The 16,377-nt window shown below is 41.6% G+C and overlaps 1 protein-coding gene and 1 pseudogene across 1 annotated transcript in view; one reads left to right on the top strand and one right to left on the bottom strand.

Annotated features, from left to right (window-relative positions):
• Positions 1 to 16,377, top strand: part of LOC146072967 (transient receptor potential cation channel subfamily A member 1-like) — a 34,708-nt gene that overhangs the window by 7,200 nt on the left and 11,131 nt on the right. The window contains exons 3-4 of the mRNA XM_083180139.1: positions 2,957 to 3,076; positions 15,674 to 15,885. Of these exons, the coding sequence (XP_083036265.1) occupies positions 2,957 to 3,076; positions 15,674 to 15,885 (332 nt within the window). The remainder of the gene's footprint in view (positions 1 to 2,956; positions 3,077 to 15,673; positions 15,886 to 16,377) is intronic.
• LOC146072163 (piRNA biogenesis protein EXD1 pseudogene) lies at positions 13,254 to 14,321 on the bottom strand (annotated as a pseudogene).

Raw genomic sequence — 16,377 nt, 5'->3', positions numbered from 1 at the left:
CGGTGGCTCGCTGCGCTCGCCACACTAATCTATTCTCAACTCCACGCCGACGTGGATATTAGGGGAATGAAAAGGTTGGAGGACGCGCACCGCCACCCCTCGTGGGCTCGCTGCGCTCACCACGCTTCGGGTTCGCGTCAATCGTGGGGGTGGCGGCCACAATGGGGGGCCATTATTTTTCACACACATGACGGGGCCATACCCAATGAGAAATGGCCCATATTGGCCCTTTTACCATTTTTTACTATGTTAAATGGACTCAGTTTCAATGTTAAAAAAATGTAACATTGAAGCCTATGGACACGATGGACCCGATTTCTCCATAGGCTTCAATGTTAAAATAATTTAACATTGAAGCCTATGGAGAAATCGGGTACATCGCGTCGGTCGCATCGTGTGCGTTTTGGTATGCGACCGACACGATTTTCTCCGACACGACCACCACGATAGAAATCGTGGTGGCCGTGCTAGGAAACAAGTACCTAATAATGTGTTAAAAAGTACCTAATATTAAAAATATATTTTACTACGTCAAAGCAAATCATCCCTAAAAATTACAAATTGTACAAATTTGTAGGACTTTAATGTGTCTTTCAATATGCAGTCTGTAAATATTAAAGACCAATACTACTAATTTGTTCTGGGTTTTTGAACCTCTATCCTTACCTTTACACAAAGGTTGGGGAATCTTTTTTGTGCCAAGGGCTATTTGTATGGGAAAAAAATCCTTTGCTGGCCATATGTAAAAAATGTCTCTTACAAATTGTCCTGCTGCAGCCGTCCCATGCTCCGGCGGCTGCCGCTGAATAGGACTGACAGTCTCTGGCTGCTGCTGATTATGAGGAATCTCGCGAGAACTGCCAACCTCTTGCGAGAATTCCCCTGTACTTGACTTCCGGCAAAGCCACCGGGCGGGCGGGCCATTCTGACCGGCTACGAGGGCCTTATCCGGCCCACGGGCCTGAAGTTCCCCACCCCTGCTTTACACAGAGAAGCATGCTACCGTACTTATAATGTCTTGTAATGAAACTCTGAGTTACTTTAATCACTAAAGACTTGTTCCTACTCGCACTTGTAATAGCCCCAAACTCAAAAATTTGCAGGCTATATCATTTACGAGTTTTAGGATAAACTCAAAAGTTAAAAATGTGGGAGATGGTGCAAGTTTGAGTTGCCCAAAAATCACACCCTACTACATCTGGCCCATCATCTTTAAAGGAAGATTATAAGACTGCAGGCAACTAGTTGTAATGTTTAAATACAAAGGTTTTTCCTCTAAGTCATTTTGGAAATTTTCCTCTGTCATTTTGGAAAATTCAACCGTCGTTTTCTTGCCTATTCATTTAGCTATGGACTTTCCACAAATCATACATCAGCTATAATAATAAACATGACAGAATGCTCTATTGTCTTTCATAAATTTGTGCATAATTGGAATATTTACATAATCTTCAGTGTTCCACTATGGGAAGCCAATCAGTGCCTCAGTATCTTTCATTAAAAACTTGGCACGTTTTTACGCGTTGCACAGATGTGAACTAATGTTTGACAAGTTTCCCAAATTAAAAATCTGCACAACTAATTTAAGTTGTAATAAATGAATGAACACATTTTATTTTCTAGAAATATCAACAGAAAATGTTAACGGCTGCTTATATAAATATACATACAGTATATATTTATATATTTTTTTGAATATCGCTTTTAGATGTGGCAAAGGCACTAAGATTTTGCTTTTATATCGGATGTTCTTTTTATTATGTTTCATGTTTGAGTTTTAAATGAGTATTGTGTAGGAGGACTGCTGTAGTTATAGCTAATCAGGTCAGTGGAAATTAGACTAGTACATTTCATTAGGTTTAGCACTGCTGAAGAAATGGAACACAGACAATTAACCTTACATCTGTAAATACCAATTCTGCTTTCTATACATTTTCTATTTATACCTGTACATGTATAATACTAGTAAGCCCGCTCAAAGCAAAAGCTTCGAAAGCTTGTCTGATCCTTCTGTGTTTGTGCATGAGTGAGAAAGAGATGTGGTTTCACTCTCTGCCAGCAGATGTCAGTGTTTCGGAGACTCACGGACACTAGATACACACACATATATATATATATATATATATATATATAATCAGCTAGGTAATGCACTTTATAGATCTATATTATAGTGTGTTATTCAAACTAGTATCATTGGTTCGGCCGCAGGAACGATCTACGTATCTTTAAAACACTGAATGATATCGTTCACTGACGTCACCCAGACCCCAACTGAACATGCAGTTGCTGATGATGTAGCCAGTTTGAGTTCATATTCAGACAACAGGGGGGATCTTTACCAACCCCATGGAAAGCTTATAGTTAATAATATAGTCGATACAGACTAAACAATATGCACAATAATATCATGCATATTGTTTGCTAAAATCGCATAGTGTGTACCCATCTTAAGGTTTGATAGTACATTTCTCTTTATGTACAGCCTTATATGTGAATATCGCTCTAATCACAGAAATTACTTATTAGGCATAAAACACTGGGCCTTATTCTGATCTGAGCTCAGTACAAATTTGTTCTTAAAATGGGCAAAACCATGTGCACTGCAGGTGGGGCAGATGTAACCTGTGCAAAGAGAATTAAATTTGGGCGGGGTGTGCTGAAACTGAAATCTAAATTGCAGTGTAAAAATAATGCAGCCAGTATTTACCCTGCACAGAAACAAAATAACTCACACAAACCTAACTCTCTCTATACATGTTACATCTGCCCCACCTGTAGTGCACATGGTTTTGCCCATTTTAAGAACAAATTTGTACTGAGCTCAGATCAGAATAAGGGCCACTGTATTCAGGCAAAATGCAAACATTTCCAAACATGCACAGCCCACATACATGCTCCTGAGGCTAATTACAATAAATGAAGTGAAGCAAAATAAAACAACCTATTTCATTTGTAGTTGTTACTGAACCACGGTGCTGACATACATTGGAAGGATCAGGATGACAACACGGCTCTTCATATGGTTTGCTATGGGGAACCTGGACAGCCTTCTAGAATGGACTGTTTACAGCTGTTGGTAGGTATATAGTATGCTGATAGAAAACATAATACATTGATATATAAAGGATTAAAGCATTCCAGTTTTTCTGTGTTTACTGATCCCATAGAAGTAATTTTCTTTAAATGATGCCATCACTGCAAAGCCACTACTCGCAGAGGACATGTAGCCACTAGATGACATAGCTACTACCAGTTATGATGACTCATCTGCGAGAAGTGTCATGAGTCCCTTTTTTTCTGGCTTTTATGGAGTTGTAGGTATTACCAACATGGGCCCATGGGTATGAAGAGAATTTATATTCCTGGGTACAGATACATAGGTCGAGTATACCTTTCCCAAAATGCTCGAGACCAGAAGAATTTTGGATAACGGATTATTCCGTATTTCAGAATATGTTTTATATTTCAATGTGTTATCCAGTTATGTTGTACAAACACATCAAACACATGAAATACACACAAATATATTTTATTTGTGCATAAAACAAGGTTTCAAAACATGGAACACAGTTTGTGTACAATCTCAGATACTGAATTTAAATGCCAAGCAATCATTTTCTTGCACATATTTAGTGCCAGTTACATATCATGTCCCCAGTAGTGCCAGATACATATCATGTCCCCAGTAGTGCCAGTTACATATCATGTCCCCAGTAGTGCCAGTTACATATCATGTCCCCAGTAGTGCCAGATACATATCATGTCCCCAGTAGTGCCAGTTACATATCATGTCCTCAGTAGTGCCAGTTACATATCATGTCCCCAGTAGTGCCAGTTACATATCATGTCCTCAGTAGTGCTTTTAGCAAAAAAAAATGTTTTCACTTTCTGAAATGCATGGTTTTCGGAATTATTTGGATAAGGGATACTCAACCTGAATTAACTTTCTCATGTGAACAGAGCAATGGATACTGTACATGGAGGTTGTGTCCTAATTTCTAGAATGGAACTTGGCTAAGGTGCAAAAAATGTCCCAATGTCCACATCGGTACACTATTTGCTGGTCTATATTGCCACCTCATTCCCATTACCCCAGTGCCGATACATACTGTAGGAACTTTATCTCTAAACATTACATCAAAAAGACTATGATTTTCTGTATGCATCCACTTTTAATTTTCTTATCTGTGACATTGCAGTGCCACAGTATCCATAATCCCTAGTGTCAAAGCTGTCATTGGTTCACATATCTCCATTGATACCCTTGCTGTTGAATTCTGGATATCTTGGGGGTGGGAAGCTACCTAAAACTAGTGTAACTTGGTGGTCCTAATCCTGGGAGTTTGACTGGCGGACACTGTCTCCATAGACAAGTGTTCCCCACAGGGTACACAGTCATTAGTTTGACACCACTAAAGGTCGACAGGGTCATTAGGTTGACACAAGCATTAGGTCGGCATGGGCAAGGTTGTCAAAGGGTCAACATGGGTGTTTATGGGTTTTTTTTTAAGCCGACAGGCAGTATTTCATGCCCTACCATCCTCTAGGGCGTAGAGGGAGAAATGTGCCAAGCATCTGCCCGCAGCAGTGCACCTATACGGTGTCCATGTCAACTGTGTTAACATTCGGGACAAAAAAGTGAAAAACTCATGCTGACCTTTTGACTGTCTACCTTGACAATGTCGACCTAATGCTTTTGTTGACCTATTGACCTGGTCAACCTAAGCCCATGTCGACCTTTTGAGGTCTCAACCTTCAGTGGTCTACCCAACGCCGACCATAGTTGTGTCGACCCTATGACTTATACCCCCACAGTATGATACATGGGGAACAAAGGCCAGTGAATGGTAGGGAAGGCTTTGCTTGACTCCTTAGAGTATTTTTTCAGGGGATTTTAAACCTGTTGGCAGCTTCTCAGTGGGGTTAGTATCACTACAGTATGTTGACTTCTCATGACTATTGACACCAGGAAAAATAGGAAATCGGTTTAGGCTACCTAAGAAGCCAACTGCAGGGTTAATACAACTCTTCTTCACTGGGATTTGGGAGGGAAGTGCCCACATGCAATTAACTGCTCCCTGCACTCAAAGTGGGTACACCTTGTTATGCCCTCTCCTGATGACTCTGGGGGCTCCCTATACTCCTGGGTATGCCATGCCACAATTTTATTGTAGTCCATATGATCTTGGTCACATGTTAATCTCTTGGTTTCTTCTATAGAATACATTTCAGTAATTCAAAGGTCCTGTGTACAGTATGTATTTCCAAAAACATAAAAAAAACAAGTGCAGTTGCATTATTTTGCCTATATTCAAATCACATTGTTTGTGGGTATGTACATGTTTTGTGATAGATGGATTTGTGCAGTGAGTTATTTCTTCTACACCTTTCACACCTTTGACATGGGTTGTTACCAAGTGTGAAAGGGACCCAGAAAAAAATCTGGTAAACCTCGCCCTAAAAGTGGAGCCTAGATGGACGAAATTATTTTTATCTGCCATCAAATTCCAGGTGTCTTATTTGGACATTTTTACACAGTAAACAATTTTTTTATTTTTTTTTATTTGACAGATTATATAGTAATGAATGTAGGTAACTCTTTCTGTCTGACAACTTACCAAGGTGGGCTGTAGCTTAATAGAAAATGTATGTATGTAAAAAAATATAATCCAAATTACTGTTAAATACTAAATAAGGCATAGCAAAACGAATAAAGGCAAGAGTACTTGAAATATGAAGCACGGGTAAAGTAGTGTACACACAGTGCGATTTACTTTCTATTCCACCCCGATCGAATCAGAATCGATTCCCGCCGTGTACACATTCGATTTTGACTTGACAGATCTGTACTATATAGTCTTGCCTGCACAGTCTATTTTTCGATTACATTTTGATGCCGTGGGGCCACGCATTGGGATCGAATCAAAGTCGAATGCGTTAGTTTTCATTTTGATTTGATTTTGATTTAATTTTGTTTGTAGAAGCAAAATCGATGCGATCATTTAGACATTCCCCACCTCACAGCCCTCCCAAAACATCACACCACATCACTGCCCGCTAGACAAGCCACCCCACTCCCATATAGACTTGCGGTGCTGACCTGGCTGCTCCCTCCCGGAGGCAAGTTAGTAAAGGAAACCACAAAGTTAATAATGGAATACAATGTATCGGTTCCCACAGTAGTCTTCATTAGTGCTTTCTCACAAATGAAGCATATTGATGAAGTTTGAGTGAAAATAAAGCTGCTCACAGGCAATCAGTGAGCAGTTCCTATGAAGGCGCTTGTTGACTGGCTGGCAGCTTCTGCAATGAAAGGAGTCACCCAGGTTCCAGTGCACTGTTATATAGAATAAGTGTAAGTTTTAATACATACACTTAATGTATGCTGGTTCAGGTATAGTATGCCCAACCTGGAAACCCATATTAAATTGCTATTGGTGAAAAAAAAATCTTATTTTAACATGAAGAACTACTAATGATGTATCATTATAAAAATATTCTACAATATTCTGGAAATGTTGTAGAATACATTTTGTAAGTAAAATACATATGTTTACTTACTCCCTCCGATTTATCTGCATCACAGCATGTCTAGTTTCCTAATAGCATCATAGTACTGTATTGCTGAAAAGGCAAGGAGTAGCCAATTTACTATGCTTTCCATGCAAACTAATGTTACTTTACTTGACTGTACTGAGTGACCAGCACATTTATAATGCATTACATCCTGTTAGCCTGTGTAGATTTCACAATCACTTGCACAGTGGAATACAAATTGGATATACATGACTTGCTGTTACAATAAGTGTTTTCACAGCCACTTCTGTCCTCCACAGAGTTTATTCTAATCTTTCCATTACCAAACAGTACAATAGTTCAGTGGGTTATGGAATGACTGCTGTTCAACTCCTAAACAGCAGCAAAGAGAGAACCATAGAGGATACTATATTTAGAAAACTTCTTATCAGACAGAAGGTTTATTCACCCCGGACTAAAGCACACAGTAATAATTGTGACTTAAAATAGACATTAGTTTGTCTCTCTTATCGCTAAAGTGCTGCAGTAACACTTAGTGTAACATGTAGTCTAGGGTAGTGACAGCGGTGGAACTAGAACTAGCACCATAGCAAAATCTTGAAGTGGCCACTCCCATTGTCACTACAATTACCCTTAGGTAAGCAAGAGAGAGAGAGGGGGAGGAGAGTGAAAGGAAAGACAAAGAGGGTGTTAACAAGTGTCAAAGAGAGAAAGAGGAATGAAAAAGGGATGTAGAGAGAGATGAGGGGTCTGGGGCAGGGGGAGAGCATTTCATGAAAAAAGAGGGAATGAGAGAGAGGTTTGGAGTAGAGATTGTGTCAGAGAGAGAGAGAGACTGTGTCAGGGCAAGAGAGCAGTAGAGAATAGTGTTGGAGAAAGAGAGAAAATATCAGGGGAAGAGAGAGTTGGACAGTGTTTGGAAGAGAAAATAAAGCAAGAGTGAGAGTGTACAGGTGAGAGATGGAGAGTGAGGGTGGAGAGACAGTGGGGGAGAAGGAGAATAAGAGGAAAGGGGATAGAGTGGGGAGAGAGAGTGTCAGAGAGAGAAATGGTATCAGGGAGAGAGAGAGAGACTGTATCAGAGGAAAATGATTAGGGGAGAGACACATCTCAGGAAGAGAGAGAAATGTCAGAGGGGAGATAGGCAGTGTCAGGGAGAGAATGAATAAGAGATTATCCAGGAGAGGAGGGAGATAGAAGGAAAGAGAAAGTGGCAGGAAGAGAGGGATACAGTGGCAATGGGCCAGATGCACTAAGCTTCAAAAGTGATAAGATGGAGAGTGGTAAACAACCAGTCAATCAGCTCCTACCTGTCATGTCACAGACTGTGTTTGAAAAATGTCAGGTAGGAGCTGATTGTTTGGTTGTTTATCCCTCTGAATTGTATCACTTTTGAAGCTTAGTGCATCTGGCCCACAGAGAGAGTCAGTAAAGCAAAAGAGTGTGCTATGGTTGGGGGGAGCCTCATACAGCTTCTGGATGGGCAGGCAAGTAGGCTTTGTGCATAATACATACATTGAAAATATATTATAATTACATTGTCAGGCTAAGAATTGACAATACAAACATATATGACCTGATGGCACAAAATGGTGTGGTTATAGAGCACACACTCCACCTGATTTGCACACACTTACATTCATGCTCCAGTGTATCATGAAAGTCTACTCTGATGCTTTTTGGACTCTTTCTAAGACAGTTTTATGAGAACGGAAACACATTATAACCATAGCAACCCCGAAAGAATCCAGCTGCTTTCAATTTGTAACCTGCCCTAGTAAAATGACAATCTTCTGATTTCTGCACAATTTTATTCCTTTGCACCAGATTTCATTAAGAGCCCCCATTGCCTGGTGTATGCTGTCCTTCGTCTATGCATTGGTTGCCATGGTAAACAACATGTTAAGTCTCCTCTAATTTAATCAAGCTTTTCTTGTTTTCTTCAAATGCACTGCTCATTTGACTTTTATATAGCACCACTGGACTCATTGTCTTTATTTCAGGTATCATAGCTCCTGTATCCTTTTTTTTTACTATAGTCTTAAAAACATTTGGTTTCTTTGTAAACAAAACTATTATGCCCAATGCAGCTTGCAATGTGTAATTGATTTTATGTGCAAGTGGCAGCCCAACCAAAATTAGACTGTAACACCATCTGTGAAGTGATGTTAAAATTGAGACTTTTTGCTTTGAGAGAAAACCTTTCTGCCATCCCATGTTCAAACTTTAAAAGTGTTTTATTGTGGCGCATTATTGCCAATTCAGACTTTGGTTTAAAGCTGGTGATGTTGTTTGGTAGTTTTAAACCTCTATAACCACTATTCGTTTAATAAATGCGAGTCATTTTTATAATTTTTTTCAGTTGTTTATTTATTACGTTATTTATATAGCGCACACATACTTTATTCAGCATCGCTTCACAGCATTAAAATCAGTTCCTGCCCAAATGGAGCTTACAATCTATAGTCCCTATCACATATACACACAGACATTCTTGGGTTCATTGTGTCGGGAGCCAATGAATCTACCAGTATATTTTTGGAATGTGGGAGGAAACCAAAGTACCTGGTGTAAACCCAGGCAAGCACAGGGAGAATATACAAACGCAACACAGTTAGAGCCATTATGGGAATTGAACCCATGACCTCAGTACTGTGATGCAGTAATGCTAACCATTACATAACCTGTGTTTAATCACTACAAAAAGACATGCAGTTTTTACCTCAACAGCACTATAAAAGCTTTGCAGATGTACAAGAGTTTCACAACCCTCATTCCTGCATGTTTGCCATGGTTCCCATCATGGCAGATGGGATGCCAGCAGTTGGTATTCTGATCGTAATTGTGCGGTATGTGTTAGCTGCAGGGAGGGGGAGTTAGGCACGTTGAAGGGGAGAGCAACAGGAAACCTCAAACAAGTCACACAAATATTATTGCATTTTATTAGGAAGAACTGATCAACTGCACTAGGTGAAAGGCAAAAAGACCACCAGAAAGTGAAATAAAAACCGATTTGGCATGCAATTAAATTTAAAAACAGATTTTGACGGCAGATCAGAACCACTTGGCCCATCAGTCTGCCCCTTTTTAAACATGTTACCTCAATCCATATTTGATTCTTATAGAGATGCCTATCCCAAGCATGTTTAAATTGCTCTACTGTTTTTGCCTCTACCACCTCTGATGGGAGGCTATTCCACTTATCCACTATCCTTTCTTTGAAGTATTTTTCCCTCAAATTTCCCCTGAATCTTCCTCCCTCTATTTGCAGTACATGTCCTAGGGTTCTGTTTCTCCTCTTTCTGTGAAGAATGTCTCCCACCTGTACCTTGTTAAAACTAGAGATGAGCGTGTCCGGATTTCGGGAATCCGGACACCCCCGAACACCCTCCTATCCAAATGCGTTCACAAGCGCGTTCGGATAGGAGCGTGCCTTTCCGGCGCCCGCGAGATCCCGCTGTCGGATCTCGCGAGATCCGGACAACGTCACTACAACGTCGCTATATGTATATAAGGACAGCCGGGTGGGCGCCATGTTCACTCCAATCTAGGAGATTGAACAGTGTGCACATCGGACTGTCTTCCCTGGCACCTGCCCATGTGCTCACTCTCCTACCCCGCTGTGCAACCTGCGTGGTGTAGTAGTTTAAACTACTACACTGCTGTTAGTGACAAGTTCAACCTGCGTGGTGTAGTAGTTCTACACTGCTGATAGTGACAACCTGCGTGGTGTAGTAGTTCTACCCTGCTGATAGTGAAAACCTGCGTGGTGTAGTAGTTTTAATTACTACACTGCTGATAGTGACAACCTGCATGGTGTAGTAGTTTTAATTACTACACTGCTGATAGTGACAACCTGCTGAGTCTGACTGTGTTAGTGTAGTGTAGTGTGGTGGTACACTGACAGAGTCTGTGCTGTATATTATATATTTACCCCTGTAGTCTGTGCCTGTGCCTCATATAGATTGATTTACAAGTCCTCCAGTCCCACTCCCAGTATCTACCACCAAATTCCTTAATAATATAATCCTTTTCAATTTTTCTTTGTGTGCTGCTGTGTGACTAAGCTGGAACAGGGAACTCACCTGTGCAGGCCACACGTTAGTGCACATTGCAATAGATCATTTTTATTTTAGAATAAAGAGGTTAATAAATATACTGATTTATTAATAATCCTTAAAAAAAATCTGTGTCTGCTGCTGTGTGTGTAATGCGGGAGAGGTTACTACAAGTCTCACCTCATCTGTCGAAATTCAAGAAGGCAAAGTTGAGTACATTTAAGAAAAAAAATAAATGTAATTCCTTGGAGGAGAAATGTAAGCTTGCCAATATGCCATTTACCACATCGAGTGGCAAGGAACGGCTAAGGACCTGGCCTAAGTTCTTGACTAATGGTCCAGTTTCACACAACTATCACAGCCCTCCTCCTCATCCTCCTCTCCCCACCCCCCTAGAAATGTAAAGATAGTTAAGCTGTCAACAAAAAGACAGCAAACAACTCAGCCTTCAAAAGACACAGTATCACAAATCCTCAAGGAGAGTCCAAGGGTGTTGGTGGTTGTGAAGCCTGACCTTCCAGTACGGGAAGAGATGGCTCCTTCCACCATTTGCAGCACACCCTCTGCATATGCTGGAAGGGTCACCCACAGCCCAGTTCCTGATTTTGAAGTTGTCAATGTTGTACACCAAGAGGAGGAAATTGATGTAGCTGGCGCTGAGGAGGAAGTTGATGAGGAGGATGCTGCTGATGGTGATGACATATCACAATAGCAGACCCAGATTTAAACTAAGGTGAGGACAATTTTATTTTACTGGAACCCTGCGCTAATCTAAATATTGCACCATATACTGAAATCACAAGTGCCAGACAAGGAATAAAAATGGCGGCTGCTTCTCACACCTGTCCTGCTACTGAATCACACTTAGGGTATTACAGGTGTCTCTGGGAAGCCATTCTGCAGTGTTAATGGATGCAGTGGTGGAACTACCGTGGGTGCAGGGGGTGCAGCTGCTATGGGGCCCGGCAGCTGGGGGGGGGCCCATGGACAGCAAGCACTCCCCTGCACCATGACCGTGGCGTGTAAGGAGCCGGGCGGGGAGATGAGGGGTGTCGTGCCGCACTGGTCGGGCGGAGATGGCCTGGCGCCGGCCAGGAAACTGCAGCCAGAGCTGCGAGAGGAAGAAGCTGAGGCCACTGAGGACAGCGGCCGCTCACCTCCTGCGGGAGGAAGGCGGGTAGTGCCAGGCTTAATGGGGTGCATAGAACGGCGGCTGTATTGACTGCACAGTGCACACAAAAATGTCAATGGATGCGGTAAGAGCAGTGTGTGCATTCTGGGACTGTGCTTTCAATCAGACTGTGGGACGTGCGTGTGCATTATATATATTGGGGGATATGTGTGTTTGTGTACAGCAGTATGTATTGTTTGGGACGTGTGTATGTACAGTATATATAGTGTGGGATATGTATGTGTGTTCAGTATATATATAGTGTGGGACATGTATGTGTGTACACGTGTGTGTACAGTATATATTGTGGGGGATATATATATGTGTGTGTGTGGGACATGTGTGTGTACAGTGTATATATAGTGGGGGATATATGTGTGTGTACAGTATAAATAGTGGGGGACATGTATGTGTGCGTACAGTATATATAGTGTGGGACGTGTGTGTGTACAGTATATATATAGTGTGGGACGTGTGTGTGTACAGTATATATATAGTGTGGGACGTGTGTGTGTACAGTATATATAGTGTGGGATATATGTGTACAGTATATATAGTTTGGGATATATGTTTGTGTACAGTATAAATAATGTGGGACATGTATGTGTGTGTACAGTATATATAGTGTGGGACGTGTGTGTGTACAGTATATATAGTGTGGGACGTGTGTGTGTACAGTATATATAGTGAGGGACGTGTGTGTGTGTATATAGTGTCGGACATATGTGTGCTTGGGAGCTGTCTGTATGACAACACTAGATTTATGTGTCTGATTCATAGTTTTGTAGCAATTCACAAAAACCATTGATTTGTGGGACAGACTGTAGTCATTGCAGTGTGTCCCATAATGTGTAATGGTCATTGCAGTGTGTCATATAATGGGGCATTGTGGGGGGGGGGGGGGCATTATAAATTTTGCTGTGGGGCCCGCAAAGTTCTAGTTACGCCTCTGAATGGATGCACTGTACCTTAAGCACAGATAACATGGACATGACTGTGTCACATTCACAGACACTCTGTAATGCAGATGAAGATATTTTTAATATTATTCCAGGAGCCCGCCACTGCCGCTCTCACTCTGCATCACACAACCAGACGCCATCGGAAGACAACCTAAAAAGTGAATGGAGCATGCAGGAGATGCTTGTGGTGGCCTGCAAAATTGCTGGACACTTTTGCCATTCTGCCACTGCCTGCTGAAGGCTGGAGCGGCAGCAAAAACTCCTCAACATGCCCTGCCATCACCTCAAACAAGAGGTTGTTATCCGCTGGAACTCCACCCTCTACTGTATATGCCACAGATGATGGAGGAGCAGCAAAAGGCCATTCAAGCCTACACAGCCACCAACGACATAGGCAAAGGAGCAGGGATACACCTGACTTAAGTGCAAGTGCATATACTAAAGGGGATATAATAAGGAAGGGGGGGTGTTATATTTGGCCAGTAGGTTCCGCTCCTTTGCAGCTCTGCAGTGCAGCTATTCCATTCATTGGCTTCTCTTTTTGACCTGTGTAAGAAACCCTTGGCCATTGATAATGTATTAGTTTATTGCTTCCTCTCGCCTAACTTTCTGGAAAACAATTTCTTTTGAAAGCTCAGAGCAGATCTCAGTGTGGCCCAAATCATCCGCTGCTCCTTGGCTATATGTATTTAAATACCCATCAACCAATGATGTAAAATCAGCTAACACGGCATCCAACAGTGCTAGGCGCAGAGCCAAGTGGTGTAAGACTTCCAGAGCCAATTCTTTCAGCAAATGTGTAGACATTGGACGATCAAGCCATATATTGGGATTATCCTTTATTAAAGTTTGCTTGTAAGTCAGGAATGAAACTTGTGAAGATGGCATGTTGAGATGCGTTGAGATGTGAACACGTACGATTAGGAAGGAAGCCCGCGGTTTCCATGAAGAACAGGTATACCTACCTGTGTATCAAAGACATAGCAGAACCACCCCATATTGGTGGGACGAGTCATCCCCCAGCCAGCGACAGTCATGGACCACATTTAGAATGCTTTTGTCTTCAAGCACCATTTGTAGACATTTCTGAAAACTCCAGGCCCCAGGAGAAGGACATCAAAAAGATAAACGCATCTTTTCGTAGCCACCTGCAGCCAGCACAATGTTCCATGGCGACACAAGTTCAGTCCCACTGCACCTAAGCTCAGTACATTCTGGCTCTGTAGATGTCGAATTGCCGGACCAAGCATAGGCTGAAAATGGTCTATCAAAACATAGTCTGCGTCTTCATCCTCAACTGCCCGTTTAATGGCCTGTAGGATACGGTCGTGCATCCCATGCAGTGCAGGTAGATCAGGCTCTCTCACTTCCCCGGCAGGTTTCCCAGCATCTTCAACTCTCTCTTGTGATAAGGTTTTATCTCTTTCATTAGCTGTATTTTCTGGCTCTTGACTTGAAGGACCAGATGATTCTTCTTAGTTTCACTTTCATAATGGTATGCCCAAAGAGGATTTTTGTTCCAGGCACTTCTTTCCCAGTTGCTAAATCCTTAACTTTTCTTAAAGTGATTGTACGGCTCGCATCAATACACATTGACACGCCCTGAAAGCATCCATTGTTAGGAAGCTGGTATCAGTTACTACGTCCATGCTAAACGTGTATTACGGGCACAGGAACGAGCACAGCACACACTGCCGGCAGCAACTGCAAACCTCCTAAAGACATTTCATCACAAATCCCCAAGGAGAGTCAAAGGGTGTTGGTGGTTGCGATGCCAGACCTTCCCATCACTGTGGTGGAGGATTACTTTGGTGACAGCATCTAAGGAGACATGTCAGACAGTCCCTAACTGTACTGGCAGGACAAAAAAGGCAGTTTGGTAGCCCCTGTACAAAGTCAAACTGGCTTATTTTTCCTGAGTTGTCCCCTGTGTGTACTCTGAAAGAGTTTTTAGTGCAGCGGGGAACCTGGTCAGTGAGCAGTGTAGAAGGTTGCTTCCTTAAAATGTGGAGAAGATGATGTTCATCAAAATGAATTGGATGAGGATGAGGACGACATCTTGTCTCAATAGAGCCAGTTTGTGCAGGGAGAGGTGACTTGCTTCTTTTTTTGTGAGGCCCAAACGAACCAATAATTTCAGCCACAGTCATGTGGCAGACCCTGTCGCTGAAATGATTGGTTTGTTAAAGTGTGCATGTCCTATTTACACAACATAAGGGTGGGTGGGAGGGCCCAAGGACAATTCCATTTTGTACCTCTTTTTTTGCCATTATGTGCTTTTTGGGGCCTAGTTTTTCAAACAGCCATCCTGTCTGCTGCTGCAGCGCCACTCCTAGATGAGCCACATGTTTGTGCCGCCCACTTGTGTGGCTTAGCATAGCTATCCAGCTACCTCGGTGCAACCTTTTGCCCTAAAATCAATATTGTGAAGTGTTCAGAATAGACTGGAAATGAGTGGAAATTAATATTATTGAGGTCAATATAGCGTAGGAGCAAAAAAAAAAAACCCAAAATTCTGCGATTTTAGCAGTTTTTATGCTTTTTTTTTTTTTTAACAAAAACCCAAAAAATCCAAACACAAAACACTTAGGAGGTGTTTTGCCAAAACCCATTAGAACCCAAAACCCGAAAAGTGGCTGGTGCACATCCCTAGAAATAACCCAATTATTTCCATTGTCTTATTGTCTCTGTAATCTACATTTGTGATGTGGGAATTATTTTTACTATATTTGAAATTTGAGAAGACAAACATATGTTAATGACATTTAGGATCTGCAAAATACAACTGTTGGCTAATAGTATGCATTTTAGCAACTTCCAAAATGTCAGAATACTGTGTGAATTTATTGTCTCAACATGGTCCATTACATTTAAGCATTTAATAAACAAAACACAACAGAATATTAATTTGCGGTTAGATTGTATTTAAATGTTTTATTTTGTAGTTATCTAAAGGAGCATCTACCAGAAAATGCAACAAAAAAGGACTTCTTCCAATTCAGTGTGCAGCAATACAGGGAAGGACAGATGTTGTGCAGGCAATGGTAGCATCTGGCACCAAGGAAAGGGAGCTCATCAATGAACACTTGAAGCTAAGGGACACCCCCAGCCTCCCTTACCTTGCCATGGCTAATGATTACTTAGAGTGTGCTAAATGGTGAGTGTTGGCAGGCAGGATACTATGAACTAAACAGCAATATAACATCTGGATCAGTGGAAATGAATTACATAACATAGTAACATAGTAATCATGGTTGAAAAAAGACGTCAGCCCATTGGGTTCAACCTATTTGACTTGTGGATTCTGACTTGAGTAAGTCATCTATAGGATTCCCTTAGTGGCCATACATTTTTTTCAGTTTTGATTTAAAATCATTCAAAGTAGTTGCTGTACCCGCCCCCACCGGCAATGAGTTCCAGAATTGTACTGCTCTAATGGTGAAGAATCCTCTTCTTAATTCAGTACGGATTTTCCTTTCATTGAGCCTCAGTACATGACCACGTGTCTTAAGTATAGTCCTGTTACTGAACATTTCATCTCCCAGTTCCATATGATTCCCAACTCTATATTTGAACATGCTTTCACCCTCCGTTTCTCCAGTGAAAACATATTCAGCCTGGTTGGTACTATCACATTGGCATCCCTTGA

The sequence above is a fragment of the Crinia signifera genome, chromosome 4 (assembly GCF_055691185.1).
Source record: "Crinia signifera chromosome 4, ASM5569118v1, whole genome shotgun sequence".
Taxonomy (NCBI): domain Eukaryota; kingdom Metazoa; phylum Chordata; class Amphibia; order Anura; family Myobatrachidae; genus Crinia; species Crinia signifera.
Note: the sequence above shows the minus strand (reverse complement) of the source record. Positions and strands in the feature narration are given on the sequence as shown.